Source organism: Cynara cardunculus (assembly GCF_001531365.2).
Source record: "Cynara cardunculus var. scolymus isolate 2C chromosome LG 16, CcrdV1, whole genome shotgun sequence".
In the NCBI taxonomy this organism is placed as follows: Eukaryota; Viridiplantae; Streptophyta; class Magnoliopsida; order Asterales; family Asteraceae; genus Cynara; species Cynara cardunculus.
Window position 1 is genome coordinate 5,620,307 of NC_037543.1, and position 18,154 is coordinate 5,638,460.

Consider the following 18,154-nt stretch of genomic DNA (forward strand, 5'->3'; position numbering starts at 1 on the left):
CAGTTAACTGATTTTCGATAGTTAAGAACCGAGGACCAGTTTGAAAAAAGACCGATTGAAAAATATAATTGAGAAAAACAAGCTCTCCTTGAAAAGAAAAGCCTTCAGTTAAAAGCCAACGAAAGGCTTAAACTAATGGACCATAAATCTTTGGGGTTCCTCCCATGGGGGATTTTCCTAGCTGTTCTCTAGAGCCTCATGTGATGAGTCAAAATGCAGGAAAGTTTTACCAAAAGAAAAAGATTAATTAATGGACCATTATTTTTTTTGAATTACATGGTCGTTCAGTTGTTCTATTAGGTCGAATTGTATAAGCTCGACTCAGTAAAGGCCATGAAGCTCATGAGCCCAAGCCAAGTTGAACTCGACCCTCAAATAGTCAAACCGATAAACCCAGATTAATCATTCAACAACATATTATAAGAAATCAACGATGGCAGAATCAAGTTTGTAGAAAGGGAATCGTGAAAGCTTCAATGGTTGATATTAGCATCAAAGATTACAAGATGTGAATATCTCATCAAAGGTTACAAGGAAACTAAAACAAACTATCTATTTATACCCTTTTAGAAATTCTTCGATTTCTTCCGGAAGCAGATGATTAATCATCTGCTTCTCACGTTCCGTGAATAGCCGGGACATTGAGGAATATCCAGAAAGACATTTTGGGAACCGGTTTGATTCTATCGCTGTTCCTTCCGTTTGAAGAAAGTACAAGGAAAGCTTGAATACAAACATAAAACTTGAACTTAATACAAACAAACAGACCGTGGTTCATCGTCTTGACAAACATAAATCAGAACATCTTCAATAACAAGATCCAAATTAAACGAGATAAATGTTCATTAATTTGTTATATACAACATAATCATATCATGCCAAAAAGCGATGTGATTCGATACAACAGGACATAGATCACCTTGTTCTTTACAAAGTCGGCTATCGCCTTTGGAAAACAAACAACGAGCCTCGAGACCCCTTCCCTAATCTCAACTTATCATCAATATACGTAATCTCGAGTTGCACCTCACTCTGACCACCAAACCCAAACTCTAGCGATCCGATCTTAAGTTCGGGTCGCTCAAACACCACCTTAATCCATTTCTCATCTAGAACTATCAGTTTTCCTACATATAGCAAAAACAAGAAAACTAGTAAGCGAATATATTGAATTATCAAAACATGAAATTGGAACACAACTATGTCACTACAGTCAAAATCTAACGATGATTAGATAAAGACTAACGTGCTTCGGTTTTAACGTTTTTATTTTGTGGGTCCCGTTTACAAAGGTGCGAGAAGCAATGAAGATGCAAATAAGTGATCATCGATTCGTGGGTCCCATTTACAAAGGTACAAGAAGAAACAAAGACTTGAATAAGTAATAGTAGATTTGCAGGTCCAGTTACTTGATGTGAGTAGAGGTTAAGATCCTACTCTTGTCATAAGTGGCATTGGTAAGCTAGCTAACACTACAACAAAATCGGGTTTATAGGACGTCAACATTGTCTAAGGGGCTGTTTACCAAACGTAAGCGCTTATCAAGTCACGTTACCTCACCGGATGAATATGGTAAGGACCAAGAATCTTATCCGGTAAGAACGAGACAAGGACCAAGAGTCTTACCCAGTAAGTGAGGGCGACGACTTTTACCACGGCAAGCATTTACCGGGTAAATTGTTGCATGCGATGTTGTTTTGTTGGACTAAAATCTGAGTAATAATAGTGTTAAATTTTATTGGTAAGCACTTACCGGATAAGTATTTGATAAACGGCCCCTAAGTATCCCAATAGACCGGTTTATGGGACTAAAGTTTATAGAACAAAACAATAAAGTGTCCAATCTGAATTTGTTGTAATAAGTTTATAAGACGCTTTTAGGCGCCTTAACAAGATTTTTGGAAAATTTTTAAGATAAACTATTGTATTGGATATTTGAGATCCTATAGGAACATCTTTTTAAAGGACATCTGTCTTTACAAGATACTTTCAAATAATGTCTTATAAAATAGCTAATATAATATTTTATTTTAAAAATGTCCTAAAAACATGTCAAGACGTCCAAATGCATCCGAAAAACTTATTTAAACTCTTTTAGATCATCGTGTTATTGTTTGGTCCTATAAACTTAAGCTCTATAAAACGGTTTATTAGGACTCTTGAATATTGTTGGCGTCATATAAACCTGATTTTCTTGTAGTATGCTATAGCTGTTAGCTAGATGACAATGTAAAATAACCTAATAAGCTAGGGTTTTTGGTCATATATGTAAAATATAAAGCGCATAACTGGAAAAAAGTGAAAAGCCTGACGCTACTTGAATTAGCTTCACAAAAAGCAAGCGGCTTACCGAACGGGATTATTTCAATAAACTCAAAAAGTAAGCTAGCTTGTATTTGCCAAACATGGCCATAGTATTTAACGTTTGGAAAAGGGGACGGAACCTGGGAAAACTTTATTCAAGCAAACTAACCATTGTGTTAGCTAAAAATGCTGAAAACACTAAGACATGCCAAAGTGACTTCAAGCAATTTCCAATAGTTAGTTTGCAACGAACTACTAATACGATTGTTGGAATCGCTGACTCGGACATATTATGGTCTTCTTTTTCCGTGTTTTAAAGGTAACTTCTTATTTTAAAGACGTGAAACGTACCTTTCAATGAGACTTCTCCATCAAGGAAACCAAGAGCAGAGAAGGATACTTTGTTTCGCACAATATCAGGAGCCTCAACAGCCTGAACCATTTCAGTTGTTTTGAAAACAAGGCGTCCTAATCCGCTCCTGAAACCCCCACCAGGAGATGTAGGATTTGAACAATACACCACGTCCCAATCTGATAAAAAAAGTTCATGAATCAATGAAAATGTTCACAAGAATCATAAACCGCTAAGTATTGACATTTTGATGTTAACTCGGAGGACAAAGAATGAATCCAACTGTATTTACGTACTGTAATGCTTGGAATGTTAAGTAGGAACCAAACACGAATGCATACTTCTTTTGTCGCAAAAGGTTGGAGATCGATGTCCATAATTGCAACATCTTTTTCGAAAGTTTTGAAGGGAAAATTGACTAGTTTACCCTTTTAGCAAAGGCAAAATGCATCAACATATAACGAAGTTTGCCTTTGTTACTCTTAAGTGTAATAATGAACCTTTTCTTTCTCAATTAATGATTACGCCCCTGGTGGACCAAAGGCTCCTTGGCTTTGAGGGTTGGGGAGGAAGTATTTGTACATGGCCTTTCCCTTGCAATTTGCAAAGTGATTTTTTTTGTGAACTGAACCCATAACCTTCTAGTTAGAAAGGAGCAACCTTAACAGTTGCTCCATGGCTGACCCCTTTAGAAATGAGGATGGTTCAGATTTCCTCAATTAGCTTGTGGTGTGCAAATTGTATTTGTTAAAAAGACATCTGTATGAACCCTTGTAAGAATCTAACAATACTACATCCTTCGATAAATCAATGAAAAAGTTCTTAAAAAGTTAGCAAAGAAAGAACACAAAACAAACAAGGATAAGAAAGAGTTATCATAGTAATAGTGTACCTCCGAAAATCAGGGGGCATTTCACAGGTGAATCTACACAATATTTATTCAATTCGCTAACCAAATCAGCTACTTGCATGTGTTGTTCCCTTGTCAGTGTAACTCCTCGATCTGTTTGCATAACCTAATTTAGGTATACATACAACTAAGTTCACCATGTTATTGAGATATACTAATAAACCACATTAAAGTAGCTCAAATTACAGAAGCATGATTAAATATTGGTCACCATAGAAGGCTCAGAGTATTTGCAAATGCATGAAAATTAGACAACCAACTTAACTGGCAGATAAAAGCCAGGGCTTGGGGCTCCTCTCTGTAGGTTGCCAATTCAGGGTTCTACACCGATCTTTATATAGCATCCTCAAATCAGTTGACATTCTTTCACACCATGCAGGATGTTTACTCATCTTCTCCAGACTAGTAGCTCCTATGTTACCATGTCTTGTTTACATCCTATTTTATCCACCTTTTATACTTGTTTATTTATTCTTGAAAGTCGAAAGATAACATGTATTCCATCCAATCCAAACAAGCCCTAAAGATATCACCAACCCCTTTCCACTAGTTTTAAACCTATTGATGACACTCACATGCATAAACTGTCAAAAATGATCCATAGATAGTAGACTCAAGTGTGCCGGAACCTTCGGAATTGGCATGGAGATGGGCATACTACCATTTTCAAGACTTTGAGGAGTCAAGTTCTTTGAGTATTTAACAATATCATTTACTACACAAGTTTTTTGTGTTCTTGAAATAAGAACACTCCGGAAAAGTGGGTACTATCATATAAAGGTTACTTGCTTAGGCCATTGCCTTCAGATCATTGATAATTTGATATAATAAGAATGGAATAGATAAGAATGTTGTGTGAATGAATCCAAATGCGACAAGATATTTAAATAGAAAGACAGAGATTCGGTGTTCAACTCTATCTAGACACTTTTTTTGAATTCTTATATCAATCTGTTTTCCGCGACTCCCAAACCAAGAAAAAGAACTTGTTCGACAGCGTAATACTTGCTTCTTTTGACATTCTTTTGATTTGACCAGTAAACACATTTTATGATGTAATCTTTCCAATCTGTTGACTTTGAAGTCTCTGTAAAAAACTTCAAAAAACCACTCATTTATCAAAATTAGACATTATATACACTTCCTAAATCCTTGGATTATGAACCCTTGCATTGGAAGAATCCACTAGGAGGGGGGGGGGTCCATAACATAGTCTTTTCCAATGCAATAAATTTAGTGTAGTGTCTTTTTAGATTAGTTGGAAATATAGAAGACTCCACTAAATCTGGATCGTTCAAAACCCTTTTAAAACTGTCATTTAGAAAAGTTTTCGTACATACGCCTCTAAAAATGGATAAAAGTCAATGATTTCCAAATTCACACATTGCTGAAATTGTGCAGGCAACACGATTTTGCCTCAGATTGTAAACTTACATCCTTTCATCAGTTTAATGAAAAAGGTGATTCGCATCTACAAAAACCTTTCAGTTATTCTGTTTTTTATTCGAATCATTTCATGCATAGTACCTCAACATATTTTAGGATTAGGAGAAGCATTTGTAATTGTTACAGATTCATACTTAAGAAATATATTTGGGATTGTGCTTCGTCACTATTACAATAATATGTGATACTATGAATTGGATTTGTGATTTGTCCTGTACACTTGTACATTCTATTTGGAAGCTTGTTAAATATTAGCATATCAAAAGAGATTTACTATTTTCTACATTTGCAACTATAAGAATGTTTCTATCTAGAATTTCACTAGGTTGACTAAGATTTGGAGTCCCGTAACTGGCATATGATTTGATTTAAGTGATTTTGAAGGCTTGTCACCATCATATGAATATGGTGAGTGTCTGAGTGATCATGTTTGATAAAAGAATTAGCACATATTTTGGAACAATATAATGATTCAGAGTTCCAAGAGTATATTCTTGTGTTTCAGAAAAAGAATATATTTTCGAACTCTTGATCATTACAGAAATATGAAACTCCAGCTTTAAGATTTTGAGTAGCTAATCTCCACTAAATCTAATATATTAAAAAACAAGAACAAAAACCTGGAAACATGTTAAAGGAAAGATAAAAACGATGATACAATTGAATGAAGAAGAAAATGAAATAAAACCTTCGACAAAATGGAGGCCGCAAGTTCATCCGGAGGGAGTTGCGATGACGACGACGATACCTTCTGCACCGGAGATGACACCGAAGCACTGATGGATCTGTAATTGCGATCTAGACGGTGAAAAATTCCAAGGCATTGCCGTCTAGGGTTTAGTGGTACTAAATTTTGACGACTTGAAAGTCGAATAACAGATAGCTCAGTGTTAACAGATGAAAAGGAAACTACCGAGAAAGAAGAAGAAGCCATTGCTGATTGAGTAACAGATTGTGGAGACCAACAACAATGGCGAATTGGCGATGAATGTACAGGTTGGTTGAAGATGTGGTGGTGGTGGAACCACGACCATCGTTGCTTATCAGATATGCGGCCAATGAGAGGCTGAGATTAGGGGTTAACAAAAAACCGTAAACCCGCGAAACCCGCCCAACCCAACCTGCTAACAACCCAATTAAACTCAACCCGTCTACCCGTCAAACCGTCCACCTGCCAAACCGCTAACCCGCCAATTAGGAGGGTTGAAATTGGGTTAAGGTTAGCTCAACCCGCCGCTAACATATAATTTTTATAAAATTATATATGTATATATATATGGTTATTATGTGTATATATATATATATATATATATTAATAATGTATAAATTTTATATAATTTTTATTGATATTATATTTTGTTTCATTTTAACTAAACGTATAGGTTACCAGAAGAGATTCACGATCAAAGAATGATGACAAATAATCTAATTAATAAGGAAAATAATTGATTTTTTTTTTGCAGCAACAACAAATTGATATGTTGGAAAATATTAATGATATTGATAGATATTTGATAGACGAATCCATCAATTTATGACGCTTTTAAAGAGTTACATTAGAAAAATGTCTTATCTAAAAGAGTTCCAATATGTTTATATGATGGTTTTGGACGTCTTAACAAATTCTATGATGCTTTTAAAATAAAGTGTCATATTAGTTATTTTATGCAACACGACTTGAAAAAATGTCATATGAGCATAGATGTCCTATAAATAGATGAGTTTACGGGACACTTCTCAAAATGTTTCTATAAAATGACTAATACGACATTATATTTAAAGATCATTCTAAAACACTTGTTGAAACGTCAAAAAATGTCCTATAAACCTATTGCAACATTTTTAGATAGGACGCTTTATAGTATGGTTTATAAACTTAAGATTTATGAATTATTTCATTCGTCAAATTATGTAACTTCTAACCCGCCAACCCAACCCAACMCGCCTCAACCCGCAAGGGTTGGGTTGGGTTGGGTTATACTTTTGAATGGGTTGGGTTTGTGTTGAGATTTTCCAAACCGCCATAATTGGGTTGGGTTGTAGAATTGTTGTAAACCGCCCAACCCAACCCGCGTTCACCCCTAGCTGAGATGGAGAATGAAATCTCAATCATGGATTTAGTCCCGTTTGGCAGTTGCTGAATGGTTTGGTGCAAAATGGCTAAGTGATCAGAATGATTAAGAGGGTCAGAATGGTTAAGTACAGAATGAAATAATGTTGTTTGGTAACTGTTTTCTGAATACAAGTAAAAATTACCATTTTAACCCTCTTTGTTTTTTTTAGTGATCATCCAGTTTCATTATGGTTTACCTAATGACTAAAAATTGAAGAAAGAAAACCTAATTGAAGAAAGAAAACCTAATCGAAGCTGTGCTACTGTTAAGGGACTAGCGACCATCGAAGCTGTGGAAGGTCGCCGGCGATGGAAGCTGTGGAGTCTCACAGGCTATCACCGATCGAGCGACAACCAAAGACGGGGACGAAGATGGTGGAGGCTATCGGAGACGGAAGCTGTGGAAGCTGTGGAGTCTCACAATCGAAGATACCATGGGACGATTCCCGTGTTCCAACAACGTTTCCGAGCAGATAGTGGTGGAATCGGTGAAGGCGACGGCTGGAAGGAGAGGAGATGGGAAGGCGACGTGAACTCAGTGAAGGCGACGGCTGGAAGGAGAGGAGATGGGAAGGCGACGTGAACTCAGTGAAGGCGACGGCTGGAAGGAGAGGAGATGGGAAGGCGACGTGTGAGGAAGGAGAGGGTGGGGGGAGGAGCTGTGAGCGACGTGTGAGGAAGGAGAGGGTAAAATTGGAAAAAGAACGATCTGAATGGTTGAGTGAGGTAGTAGATGCAAAATGGTTAAGAGGTTATTGTAACCATTAAGAGAGTTGTTTTTTTTTGCCAAACAGACCTAACCTCTTACCGATTAAGAGGTTGGCTCTTAATGTAACCATTAAGAGCCAAACAAATGCCGCCATGTCATAGCTTGATAAATAGATTTCATTTCGACCCCCAAAGTTACACAAAATATCAAAATGACCATAATTGAATACCAATATACTCGTACAATACAGCGAGATAAATCTCGATTTTAATATTTAATTTTTATTTTTTCTTTATATCAATATGATACAATTTTATGTGGTTTTGAGAAAACGGTAATGTTTTATTTTTGAATTAAAATATAAATTTAAAAATAACATAAAAATTTATAAATAAAAAAAATCGATAATAGTATCAAATTAACTATTTAATAGTTCTTGTTTTTCTTCTAACTTTTTTAATCTAATTTTTTATTATAATTTAATGTAAATTTAATAACAGAGTAATTTATTTTTTGTTTAATAATATACTTTTTTATAAAGTGTATAATTTAACATTCTACTATAACTGAATAACTATCTTAATTAGATTTTAAATTTTATATATTCAAAATGAATGTTTATCATGTATTTGATTATGTTTATCAATAATTAGTTATACGGATTTAAAAATAGAGCTTTAATAAGTTGTACTTACATACAATTACTTGTAATTTTATATTTTAAATAATATACATTAATAAACAGTACTTCATACATAAAAAATGATTTTAAAAGTTTTTGTCAAATGTTTTATAATATAATATAGATTACAGGAGTGATTGAATTTATCTGTTTCATGGTTTTTATGTAAAATATTATCAAACTGAAACATATGGAATTGAATTTGTGATGGATAATCAGTTCAGATTGAAAAACCAACAAAACAACTACATTTGTTTAGCTTTTAGATTTTCAAAATCTGGAATCAGAATGAAAACCAATTTTTTTTCAAATTAAAAAAAAAAAAACGAAATGGTGTTTTTTGTTTAGATACCTTGTATTAAAAATGTATGAGTTTGTATTCTGTTAATGCTTCAATCTGGGACTGAATCGGTTACAGACCATTAACAAACCAGTATTAACCTTGTTCAAGTAAAACCCAAATTCTGGTTCCATTATCTTTGATATTTTGGTTTCACGTCAGTCTGATTCAATCCTATCAAACAATTCCATTATGGTATGATTGAGTTCGATTCCAATGGTCAAATTTCAACTTATTTATGTCAGTCATATTCTATCATTAATAAATTGAAACTGGTAAAATTAAAGAATTTAACCAATAAATGTTTTTGGATCAAATGTGTAATAAGTCGTTCAAACTATACTAAACTGTTCACAGTATCTTAAATTTTTCTTAAATAAAACAGGATCATAATACTGATAAAAAATTATAATTATGTTTAATATCAGTTATTTGTAAAAAGGACAAATAGATAGTTCTATTAAAAATGGGGTGGAAACAATTTATCGTTACAGAAATAGGAGAACCAAAACAATAGTTGTTTATAAGTGAACTGAAAATTGTTGATTTCAGTTAAATTTAAGATAATTGGCAAAAAAAAAAAATTGTCTTTTAATGATTCTAAAACCCTCTGAATAATTTTGAATTTTTCATCACTTTAATTTCATTGTAAACGATTAACAAACAATTATATTTTATTTTATATTATATTATAAAAGAAAAAGATCATTATGATCAATTAATTCAATTTTTAACGAACCTAAAGTGTGTGTGGGTGGGCACATTGACCAGAGTTTCTGACCATTCTCGTGCTTACACGTGGCTAATCAGGACTCTTCCGTTGCTACTATTCTTATCCAACTACAACCACAGGCTCGCTCAGTCAACCCCCCAGAGCAAACCCCCAAATGATCATTCCGTCACTAAACTTACCATAGAATTTATTGATCAAATTCCTCAATTTTGCATTCAATTCCTTCTTCTAGGGCTCTTTTTTTCTTCAATTTTGAATCATCGGATCACGATTCATGGAAATGACTAGCACTAGTTATCATATCCATAAACCATTTCTGAATTCCAGTTGTTATACGGCTGTTGGTGTGTCTACAACTCACATAAGCCGTTTTCCTGTTGTTTTTAGTAATCGGAGCCCGGGAAAGAAGAAGGTTTTGAAGACTGTGAAGGCGGTAGCGGCGGCATCGACGGGTCGTGGCGGTGCTGCAGTGAACGGAGGTAGCCGGAGTAGAGAGGAATTGTCATTGCTGTCAAAGCCTTCTACTAGTAGCAGTGCTTTAGAACAGTTAGATATTGAGCGTGGAGTTTGTATCCCTTTTCGAAAGTACACCCCTGATACTGTGAGTATACATACACCTTTTCAGTCTGGATTTGTTAGACAAGTTATTATTAACGTACATCCTCTTGGATCAATGGTAATTCTTAATTCGTTTTGAATTATATGAGGATGACTTTTGTGTTTGTGGTGAAGGTTAGGAGTAAGGTGTTGGAGTCACAAGGTGCGATTTTGTCACTGGTTGGCAGAGGAATTGAGATTGTTTGGAAGTTGGGTTTCTACTGGACTAGGTTGGTGTATGATTACTTAGTTGGTCGTGATGAAGAAGTTGTTCCTTTTCGTGCTCGGCAGCTCAGGAATTTATTATGTGACCTGGGCCCTTCTTTCATTAAAGCTGGCCAGGTTTGCCACCTTTTGCTAGCTTCTAATTTCTTATTCAGTTGTTTGAACCGATAGTTTGTATTCTTTTTTTGCTTTACTATATATCTTCATCCGTTCACATTAAATTTTAGTGGGTTGCTACTATTTATTTTCATGAGCAAGACTACTTGAATCAGTCTTAACGATGCCCTAAAAGGACGAAATCAACCCAGGTTCGAATCCTGCCATCTATATATACGTTTGTGGCCACAGGGAGATCTACCTCAGGGTTGTGGGCAAAGCCTACAATCGCAATTTGCCATGGGATTAGTCTACGCGAAGCCAGGGATCACCCATTTCCAAAAAAAATGGAAAGGGGATTTGATCACTGATAGCATGGTTATGTCATATAAGCGATTCTAGGTACAACCAACATGAATAGAGTGAAAGAAATTGTTTTAAAGTGTCTTGCAATACAACTATTATGGTCTTGTTTCAGCCAAATGAATAAATTTATGTTTTCACTTTTGCTTTAAGGACAAATAATTATGCTAGACATCATATCAGCCACCAGTTCTTAACATACAATAACATTATCCTTTCTTACAAGGGACATAACAAAGATAAATTATGATTTTTTAAATGGAGACTCAGGTAATTGAATGATTGCCTACATAGCTTAGCTTCTTCCAGAGAAGTATCTTTCCTGGCAACGTGATGATAGATAAATCACATGTCAAATATTTGACATCAACTGTAGCTTATAGAAGCCACCGAGAATGCTTGAGCTCATCAAACAAACTTGCACACGAGTGTTCCTATTAAATCTCCTCTGGAAATTGACCACACTATGCTTTTCCGATGTAGTGATGAAACTTCGTGTATGCTATCTTTGTTCTTAGCGGGGCTAGTATTACAATAGAATCATACATAAAAATGTAATCCTAAACCTTGACAAAAAGTTTAGAGATGTAGGACCAACCCTAGAAAGTGAAGCCTCTAATAACATAGTGGGTTTCTTGGCCCACAAATATCATGATAACCATTTATATACCATCCAGGAAGAAGTTCAATCCACGGGTAAGAACTTCTTCAAAATTTACTTGGTCCATAATGGCCAATTACAATTGGATTGGGTCAAACTTAATATTAAATGGGCATATTTACCAGGCCACAGCCACACGAATCTGCTGCTATGCTTCTTGTAACTAGATTTTAGCTTGGCACCTTATGGTTTTTGTCAATTTGCCTCCGTAAGGTGTTGTTACTTCACAGTATGATTTTTCTTTTCTATTCTCAAGATGCATCTGTTTTTTGTTTCTTTTGACGCATTTACACTTTTGTAACTTTTTATGCAGGTTCTTGCAAACAGGCCTGATATTATTAGGGAAGATTATATGAATGAACTTTGCATTCTTCAAGATGACGTTCCTTCTTTTCCCAATCAGGTAATGAGCTAATAAATATGGTCTGTGCAACACAACCGTTTTCTCTTATCCCATATTGGTTTATTTTTCCTTTAAGGTGTGAGTGGTTAACAATGCTTTAGGTTGCTTTCAACATTATAGAAGAGGAGTTGGGTCAACCTCTAGAAGCTGTTTTCAGCAAAATTTCATCAGAGACCATAGCAGCTGCAAGTTTGGGTCAAGTTTACAGGGCTACTCTACGTGCATCAGGAGAGGATGTTGCTATAAAGGTTAAAAATGCTAATCTGGCATTTTGTGCGATTTAGTTGAATCTTTCCCATTTTTTTAGATCTTGAAACTCAACAATTTGTTCAACTGTTTTAAAAGATTACAGTATCAATTTGCAAGAAACCTTTATTAGGAGGGTGAATATACTTGAGTCCATCAAGGACACTGAAGTCTGCAATACTGTTTGTTCCAGGACCATAGGATACGTTCTTCTTTCTGAAATGGATAATAAATAATTTCTGTTACTTTTTGCAGGTCCAAAGGCCTGAAATAGAGCCTATAATATACCGGGATCTTTTCCTTTTCCGAACACTGGCTTCTTTCCTGAATGGAATCAGTCTACAGAAGCTGGGTTGCAATGCAGAGCTTATAGTTGATGAATTTGGTGAGAAGCTTCTGGAGGAGCTTGATTATACATTGGTAGTATTCAGATATAATCTTTTCTCTGAAAGAAAAATACTATTGTATGACTAAAGCACCGAGAGAGCTCATTTTACATGTTGGTATTAATTTCTTAATAACTGAAATTCTTTGGTTTTACAATAATCAGGAAGCTCGCAATATTGAAGATTTTCTTGAGAACTTCAAAGGCGATCCTACTGTTAAAATACCCAGGGCTTACAGGCAGCTCTCTGGTTCACGTGTTCTAGTTATGGAATGGATTGATGGAATACGGTGCACTGATCCACAGGTTTGGATGCTATAAACTTTGCTGGAATGGTTACCAGTAGATCATGTTTGATTCCGTTTCTTTCTCCCCTATTCATTTCAGGCCATCAAGGAGGCTGGTATTGATGTAAATGGATTTTTGACCGTTGGTGTTAGTGCTGCATTGCGGCAGTTGCTAGAATTTGGGTTGTTTCATGGAGATCCTCACCCTGGAAATATCTTTGCTATGCGTGATGGCCGTATTGCATATGTGGACTTCGGGAATGTTGCTCAGCTAAGCCAGGTAATTTCTGCATTTCATACCTCCTTTTAATGGAATGTTAACACAAAAAAGAACTTTGTTTTTAAACATACCAAGCTAGATAAGTGAAATGCTAAGACATATCTTTTTCTATTTTGTGAAATATGATCCATTTATCTTAACCTACTTCTAGTGCTTCCTTGGTTTTCTCTTGGTTTTAATGCAGATTTGTTTTTCTTTCTCCGTGTTCAGCAAAATAAACAGATTCTAATCGATGCCGTTGTCCATGCTGTAAATGAAGATTATGCTGAAATGGCAAATGATTTCACAAGACTTGGATTTCTTGCCAGTGGAACAGATGTCTCCCCCATTGTTCCAGCACTGGAAGCAATTTGGCAGAACTCTGGGACAAAAGGATTGGCTGATTTTAATTTTAGAAGTGTTACAGGTAAACTTTGTTGGATTGCGAAAGGGAGGGTGGTGATGCATGTCTTATATACAGCCAGATAGTCTGTTGCCAAGTTCTATTATGAAATAAAATTACCTACTGTGCCATGCATTTCAAGCCACTTGAGCTCTTGTTCTTAAACTATATTACTTGAATTATGAGATTTTAAAAGTTGGGGATATGAGGGCATGGTTATATACGTGTGTGTGTGTGCGCGCAATCTAGAACCAAACCAATAAAAAAGAAGTTAATCTTGTAATTCATACATGAAATATATATAAATAAATGCATCTTGTCTCAAGCCTTATAGTGCTTTTCCCCATTGTGCTTCTATTAATCCAAACTATCTTATAAATACTCATTGTTTTGCTTCACCTCCTTTTTCTTCTCTAACAGCCATAACCTCCAGTTTTACTCGACATTTTTTATCCTAGTTGCCAATTTTATTAATTGTGAACTTTCATTCTCCTGTATTTGAATAAAAGTTAACCAAAATTGAGCCTCCTGTATCCTATATTCTGTATTTCCATATATATATATATATATGTGGTCAACATTCAGAAATTATGTCTGAACCTTTTTATTATCATTTTAATTGATTTCTATCCCTTGTCATATTCTGTTTATATCTTGTGATAAAGAATAATTGAGAACTTAATTCTGATGCAGGAAAATTCAATCAACTTGTTTACCAATATCCAATTCGGATCCCTGAAAGGTTTTCTCTCGTAATTCGTTCTTTATTGACTCAAGAAGGCATCTGTTTCACGCTGAAACCAGATTTTAAATTTCTTGAGGTAAAGATGCTCCTAGTATGTGCCTCTCCATCATGCATTGTGCATTGCTCTAAGGCTTTTTTTTTTCTTTTCATATTGATAGTACTATTCATCCCAAAGTACATGTTACAATGGGTTTCTCACTTAGATTAAATCGTCATCTGGACCAATTGTCAATTCACAATCTGCTCATGTTAGAATACAAATTTCTTTTGCCTTTTAGTGGATATGATAATAATTACTTATCTGAGTGGGTGAAAACTACTGAGTTAGAATGGGTGGTCAACAACTGCCATCTTTAAGGAATAGTAATTTTCTTGCTTTTAGTAATATTTCTGATCTGTAAAAAGGTACTTTATGACACTTGAGGATTAAGAGTATATACTTATTTTGGAAAAGAGTACTAGGTATCCCAAATTATAAACTGAGTAAATATTATTTCATGTAGTACATCATTTTCTGTAAAAATGTTTCTTTTGGTTTATGTATTAATACAAAATCATTTTACTAGGTTGCATACCCATATATTGCAAAGCGCCTTTTGACGGACCCAAACCCTGCTCTTCGAGAACGTCTTGTGCAGGTGAGTTAACTTATATCGTGGAAACTTGCTATTTAAACACTTCTCTTCTATTTTTAAAATCTTGAAGATCATTTATTGTAGCGACCAACTAGTTGTGTTTTTTCATTGTAGTGGTCAACTAGTTTTGTAACTTATTTCTTATTCCAAGATAAAGATGATTCATACATGTATATATATTTAAGCTAGGATGATATGAATCTGTTTAGTTGATGTATTTCATATTTTTCGGTCTTTAGCTATTTTCTTTACGTGTTAGGTTCTGTTCAAAGACGGTCTTTTCCAATGGAAGCGACTTGAAAACTTAATTGTGCTGGCAAAGGAGAACGTGACAAAGATGAGCAGCAATCCTGCATTTCAAGGAAATAACATGTACGTAACTCTCTCTAAATATACACAAACACATGCAAATATACATCTTTTCATCGCTTTTATATCCTTTATGGGAAAACAAACAAATTACACATAAACAGTGTAAGCTAAGTGGATATGGCTTATGAAACTAATAGTTGCATTTTTTGGACATGTGATCAGGCAAAGTTCCAGTGCAGTGCAGGTTCAAAGGAAATTGGACTTAACAGACACCATCAAAGACGGAGCTAGACTTTTCCTGATTGATGAAGGAATTCGTAGGCAACTTCTTCTTGCATTAACGGAAGACTCTAAGCTTCACGTTGAAGAGGTATGCTCAATCTGATGATTATCTTGAATTCCTGTGTAGCAGCCAACTTACGTGATGTGTATTTTGTAGCTCGTTGACGTGTATAGGCTTGTTGAAGACCAAATAGACATACCCTCAGTTGCTTTGGAGGTAGCCAGAGGTATGATTTATAAACATATGATATCTCATCTTACCTAAGTTTTTGTACAGTTTCATTTGTACTTCTTCTTTGGGTAACCGTGGGTGTCCGGGCCGGCTTGCGTGTACCTTTACTAATCCCATGTGGGCCTAAAGATAACAGTCAAGAAAATCGTGAATGGCCCTGGACAAGCCCAAGGCCTAGCCTTTATTTGCGAGTTGAGTTGGCCCTCTGCATTTTCGAAAAATGGATCATAAGATGACGGTTTCCCTTTTTGTGATTAATATGTTCCAGCATGGTTAGCATTATCAGTGAAAAATCTGTTAATAATTATTTAATGGTTTAATTCATAATATTTAATTAGTATATGTAACTAGGTGGAAAGTTCATATGAGAACCATCAAGATTTTGAGAACCGTAAAAACCAGTATATGCATATATGTATATATATATATATATATGCATTCGTTTTTGCATATACTCACTGAAATTGATTTAGTTGAGTTCATGAATCTTTTTTCATCTACTTGCAGACTTGCCTTCAGCTGCCCGGGATTTCATGCTTTCCTGGAGTGCTTCTGTCCTATCTGATAAATGAATCAGGTTTTTGACGTATCCATTTTGCACCCACACGTTCATATCTTTTCTTTTTCGAATTTCACACTAAACCACAGAAAGATCCTATTTGATAACAAAGACACATACGTACAGCTGTATAGAATCAGTTTTATAGGCAGAGAGGAGACCACCACTGGCTATATAATATATACCGGTCAATAGACCCTGTGACTTCAATGTTAGAGGTGATTGTATATAACACAGTAATTGCAGTACTCGAGCTTTATGCAAGTAGTTTTAGTGAACTTCGTCGTTCTTTTTAATTTGTATGTGCGTTTGTGTCTAATATAAACCAAACCCAGTATATTCCACCAGAGGTGGGGTTTGGGTCTAGGGGAGGGTTTGGTATACGTAGACCCGACCTCTACCTCAAATAGTAGAGCGGTCTTCTATTCGAATTGTGAGAAAACCTGAAAAAGATACATGTATCGCTCTAAATGTTTAACCATTGTGCGATTTAATACATATTCGCGGGTGTAGCCTTGCTTCTGATTTCCGAAGCATATATCAAATCGGGGGTGTTTGGGATTACTTATAAAAACAACTTGTTGACTTATTCCGGTGTGCCACTGGTAATAAGCACTTTTGAGTGTTATGATAAACAACTTATACCGGTGCCAAACCGGTAATAAGGAGTTTTTAAAGAAGTTAAACCCTTCTGACTTATAATAAGTTGATAAGTGTTTTTTGTAAAAATGCATAAGTTGTTTCAAATAAGTAATCCCAAACACCCTTAATTTTTTATAATTATATTTCCGTCAAACCAAAAACACCGTCAGGGGCAAAACCTACATTCGTGACATGCCATGAGATTGTGGGATCAACCGTTTCGTGTAATTTAGATGTCGATACTTTAAATATTTTTCTTTACAATTCATCGCGTCACTTAAAATTAGAGTAAAATGCAGATTCTTCATGTGGTTATATGGGAATTATGGATTGGATCCGCAACAAAATTTAAACCACAATGATAATATCTGAATCAATTTGTTTAGGGACTCGACTCATAATTGTGATATAAGTATAGGGACCAAATCTGTAATTTACTATTTTAAATTTATAGGAGAAAAACAAAATACCACTCATACCTAGATGCATTTCTACATACACAATAGAATTAGAATCTTGTGGAATTTTTTGACGGACCTGGTGCATATGGTGGTACGTGTCATCGTATTATTCCTTTGTCGAAGGATAAAAAAAATTAGGTTCGTGAAAGGTACAACCGTATTAATCTGTTGTGTGACACCGTGTGTATTTTGAAACTACAATGAGAACAAGTTTTATTTGGTAGAGTTGGTTTGCAAGGCTTCTATTCCACCCCAGACCCAAGTTCGAATCGTGTTAGTGTCATTTTCTTAGTCAAATGGTGTCACCATTTGAAAAAAAATTCTATATATTTGTTTCTTATAATCAAACGGTGTCACCTTTTGAAAAATTTCCCTTTTTCTTATAGTCAAATAGTGCCGCTATTTGAAAAAATTTATAGGTCCTTCTCTGATGAAAACCTTAATGCATATTAACATGAATCTTATAATGTCTTAATATGGAAAACAATTAAATTTAGCAATACCTTAACGTGAAAAACAATGAACATTAACATATGTTAACAGACCTTAACATATAAAACAATGAATTTAATGTACCTAAACATACATTAACTTACCTTCATCATGAAAATGTTAAGATACATTAAGAGATCATTCGGTTAGTGTTGATGCAGTGGCCGAATGACCGATTAGCCCCTCCTTCGGAACATGCAATGCACACGCCTACAGACGATTCTTGCACCCTCGAGATCAATGACGCACACAGTGTTCCTACTGTTTCTGCCAAATTCGG

General features: G+C 35.2%; 2 protein-coding genes across 4 annotated transcripts; one reads left to right on the forward strand and one right to left on the reverse strand.

The window, feature by feature from the left end:
* Positions 1 to 743: 743 nt before the first annotated feature.
* On the reverse strand, positions 744 to 6,079 carry LOC112529349 (probable plastid-lipid-associated protein 8, chloroplastic). The gene is made up of 4 exons (XM_025140590.1): positions 5,701 to 6,079; positions 3,549 to 3,672; positions 2,656 to 2,835; positions 744 to 1,127 (listed from the first exon to the last, which is right to left on the reverse strand). Exons 1-4 carry the CDS (start codon positions 5,944 to 5,946, stop codon positions 940 to 942), a joined length of 738 nt encoding a protein of 245 aa, XP_024996358.1. The 5' UTR covers positions 5,947 to 6,079; the 3' UTR covers positions 744 to 939.
* A 3,678-nt stretch (positions 6,080 to 9,757) lies between these two features.
* On the forward strand, positions 9,758 to 16,575 carry LOC112529503 (protein ACTIVITY OF BC1 COMPLEX KINASE 1, chloroplastic). 3 transcript variants are annotated; one of them, XM_025140815.1, is made up of 14 exons: positions 9,758 to 10,190; positions 10,322 to 10,528; positions 11,845 to 11,934; positions 12,036 to 12,182; positions 12,436 to 12,600; positions 12,731 to 12,871; positions 12,953 to 13,132; positions 13,343 to 13,538; positions 14,208 to 14,335; positions 14,826 to 14,897; positions 15,154 to 15,266; positions 15,429 to 15,576; positions 15,646 to 15,715; positions 16,228 to 16,575. In XM_025140815.1, the coding sequence occupies exons 1-14, from the start codon at positions 9,864 to 9,866 to the stop codon at positions 16,290 to 16,292; spliced, it is 2,049 nt and encodes a 682-aa protein (XP_024996583.1). In that variant the 5' UTR covers positions 9,758 to 9,863; the 3' UTR covers positions 16,293 to 16,575. The 3 variants fall into 3 exon arrangements, with proteins under 3 accessions (XP_024996583.1, XP_024996584.1, XP_024996585.1); XM_025140816.1 differs by having other exon boundaries at positions 9,894 to 10,190; positions 11,859 to 11,934; XM_025140817.1 differs by lacking the exons at positions 9,758 to 10,190; positions 10,322 to 10,528 and adding an exon at positions 10,551 to 10,909.
* Positions 16,576 to 18,154: the final 1,579 nt, after the last annotated feature.

Coding starts and splice junctions, on each gene's coding strand:
- LOC112529349 (XM_025140590.1), bottom strand. CDS start 5,946: ATGGCTTCTTCTTCTTTCTCGGTAGTTTCCTTTTCATCTGTTAACACT. Junction 2,836..3,548: donor ATGCCCCCTGATTTTCGGAG/GTACACTATTAC, acceptor TTTTTTTATCAG/ATTGGGACGTGGTGTATTGT. Junction 1,128..2,655: donor TGGAGAAGTCTCATTGAAAG/GTACGTTTCACG, acceptor TGCTATATGTAG/GAAAACTGATAGTTCTAGAT.
- LOC112529503 (XM_025140815.1), top strand. CDS start 9,864: ATGGAAATGACTAGCACTAGTTATCATATCCATAAACCATTTCTGAAT. Junction 11,935..12,035: donor TTCCTTCTTTTCCCAATCAG/GTAATGAGCTAA, acceptor ACAATGCTTTAG/GTTGCTTTCAACATTATAGA. Junction 12,601..12,730: donor AGGAGCTTGATTATACATTG/GTAGTATTCAGA, acceptor TACAATAATCAG/GAAGCTCGCAATATTGAAGA.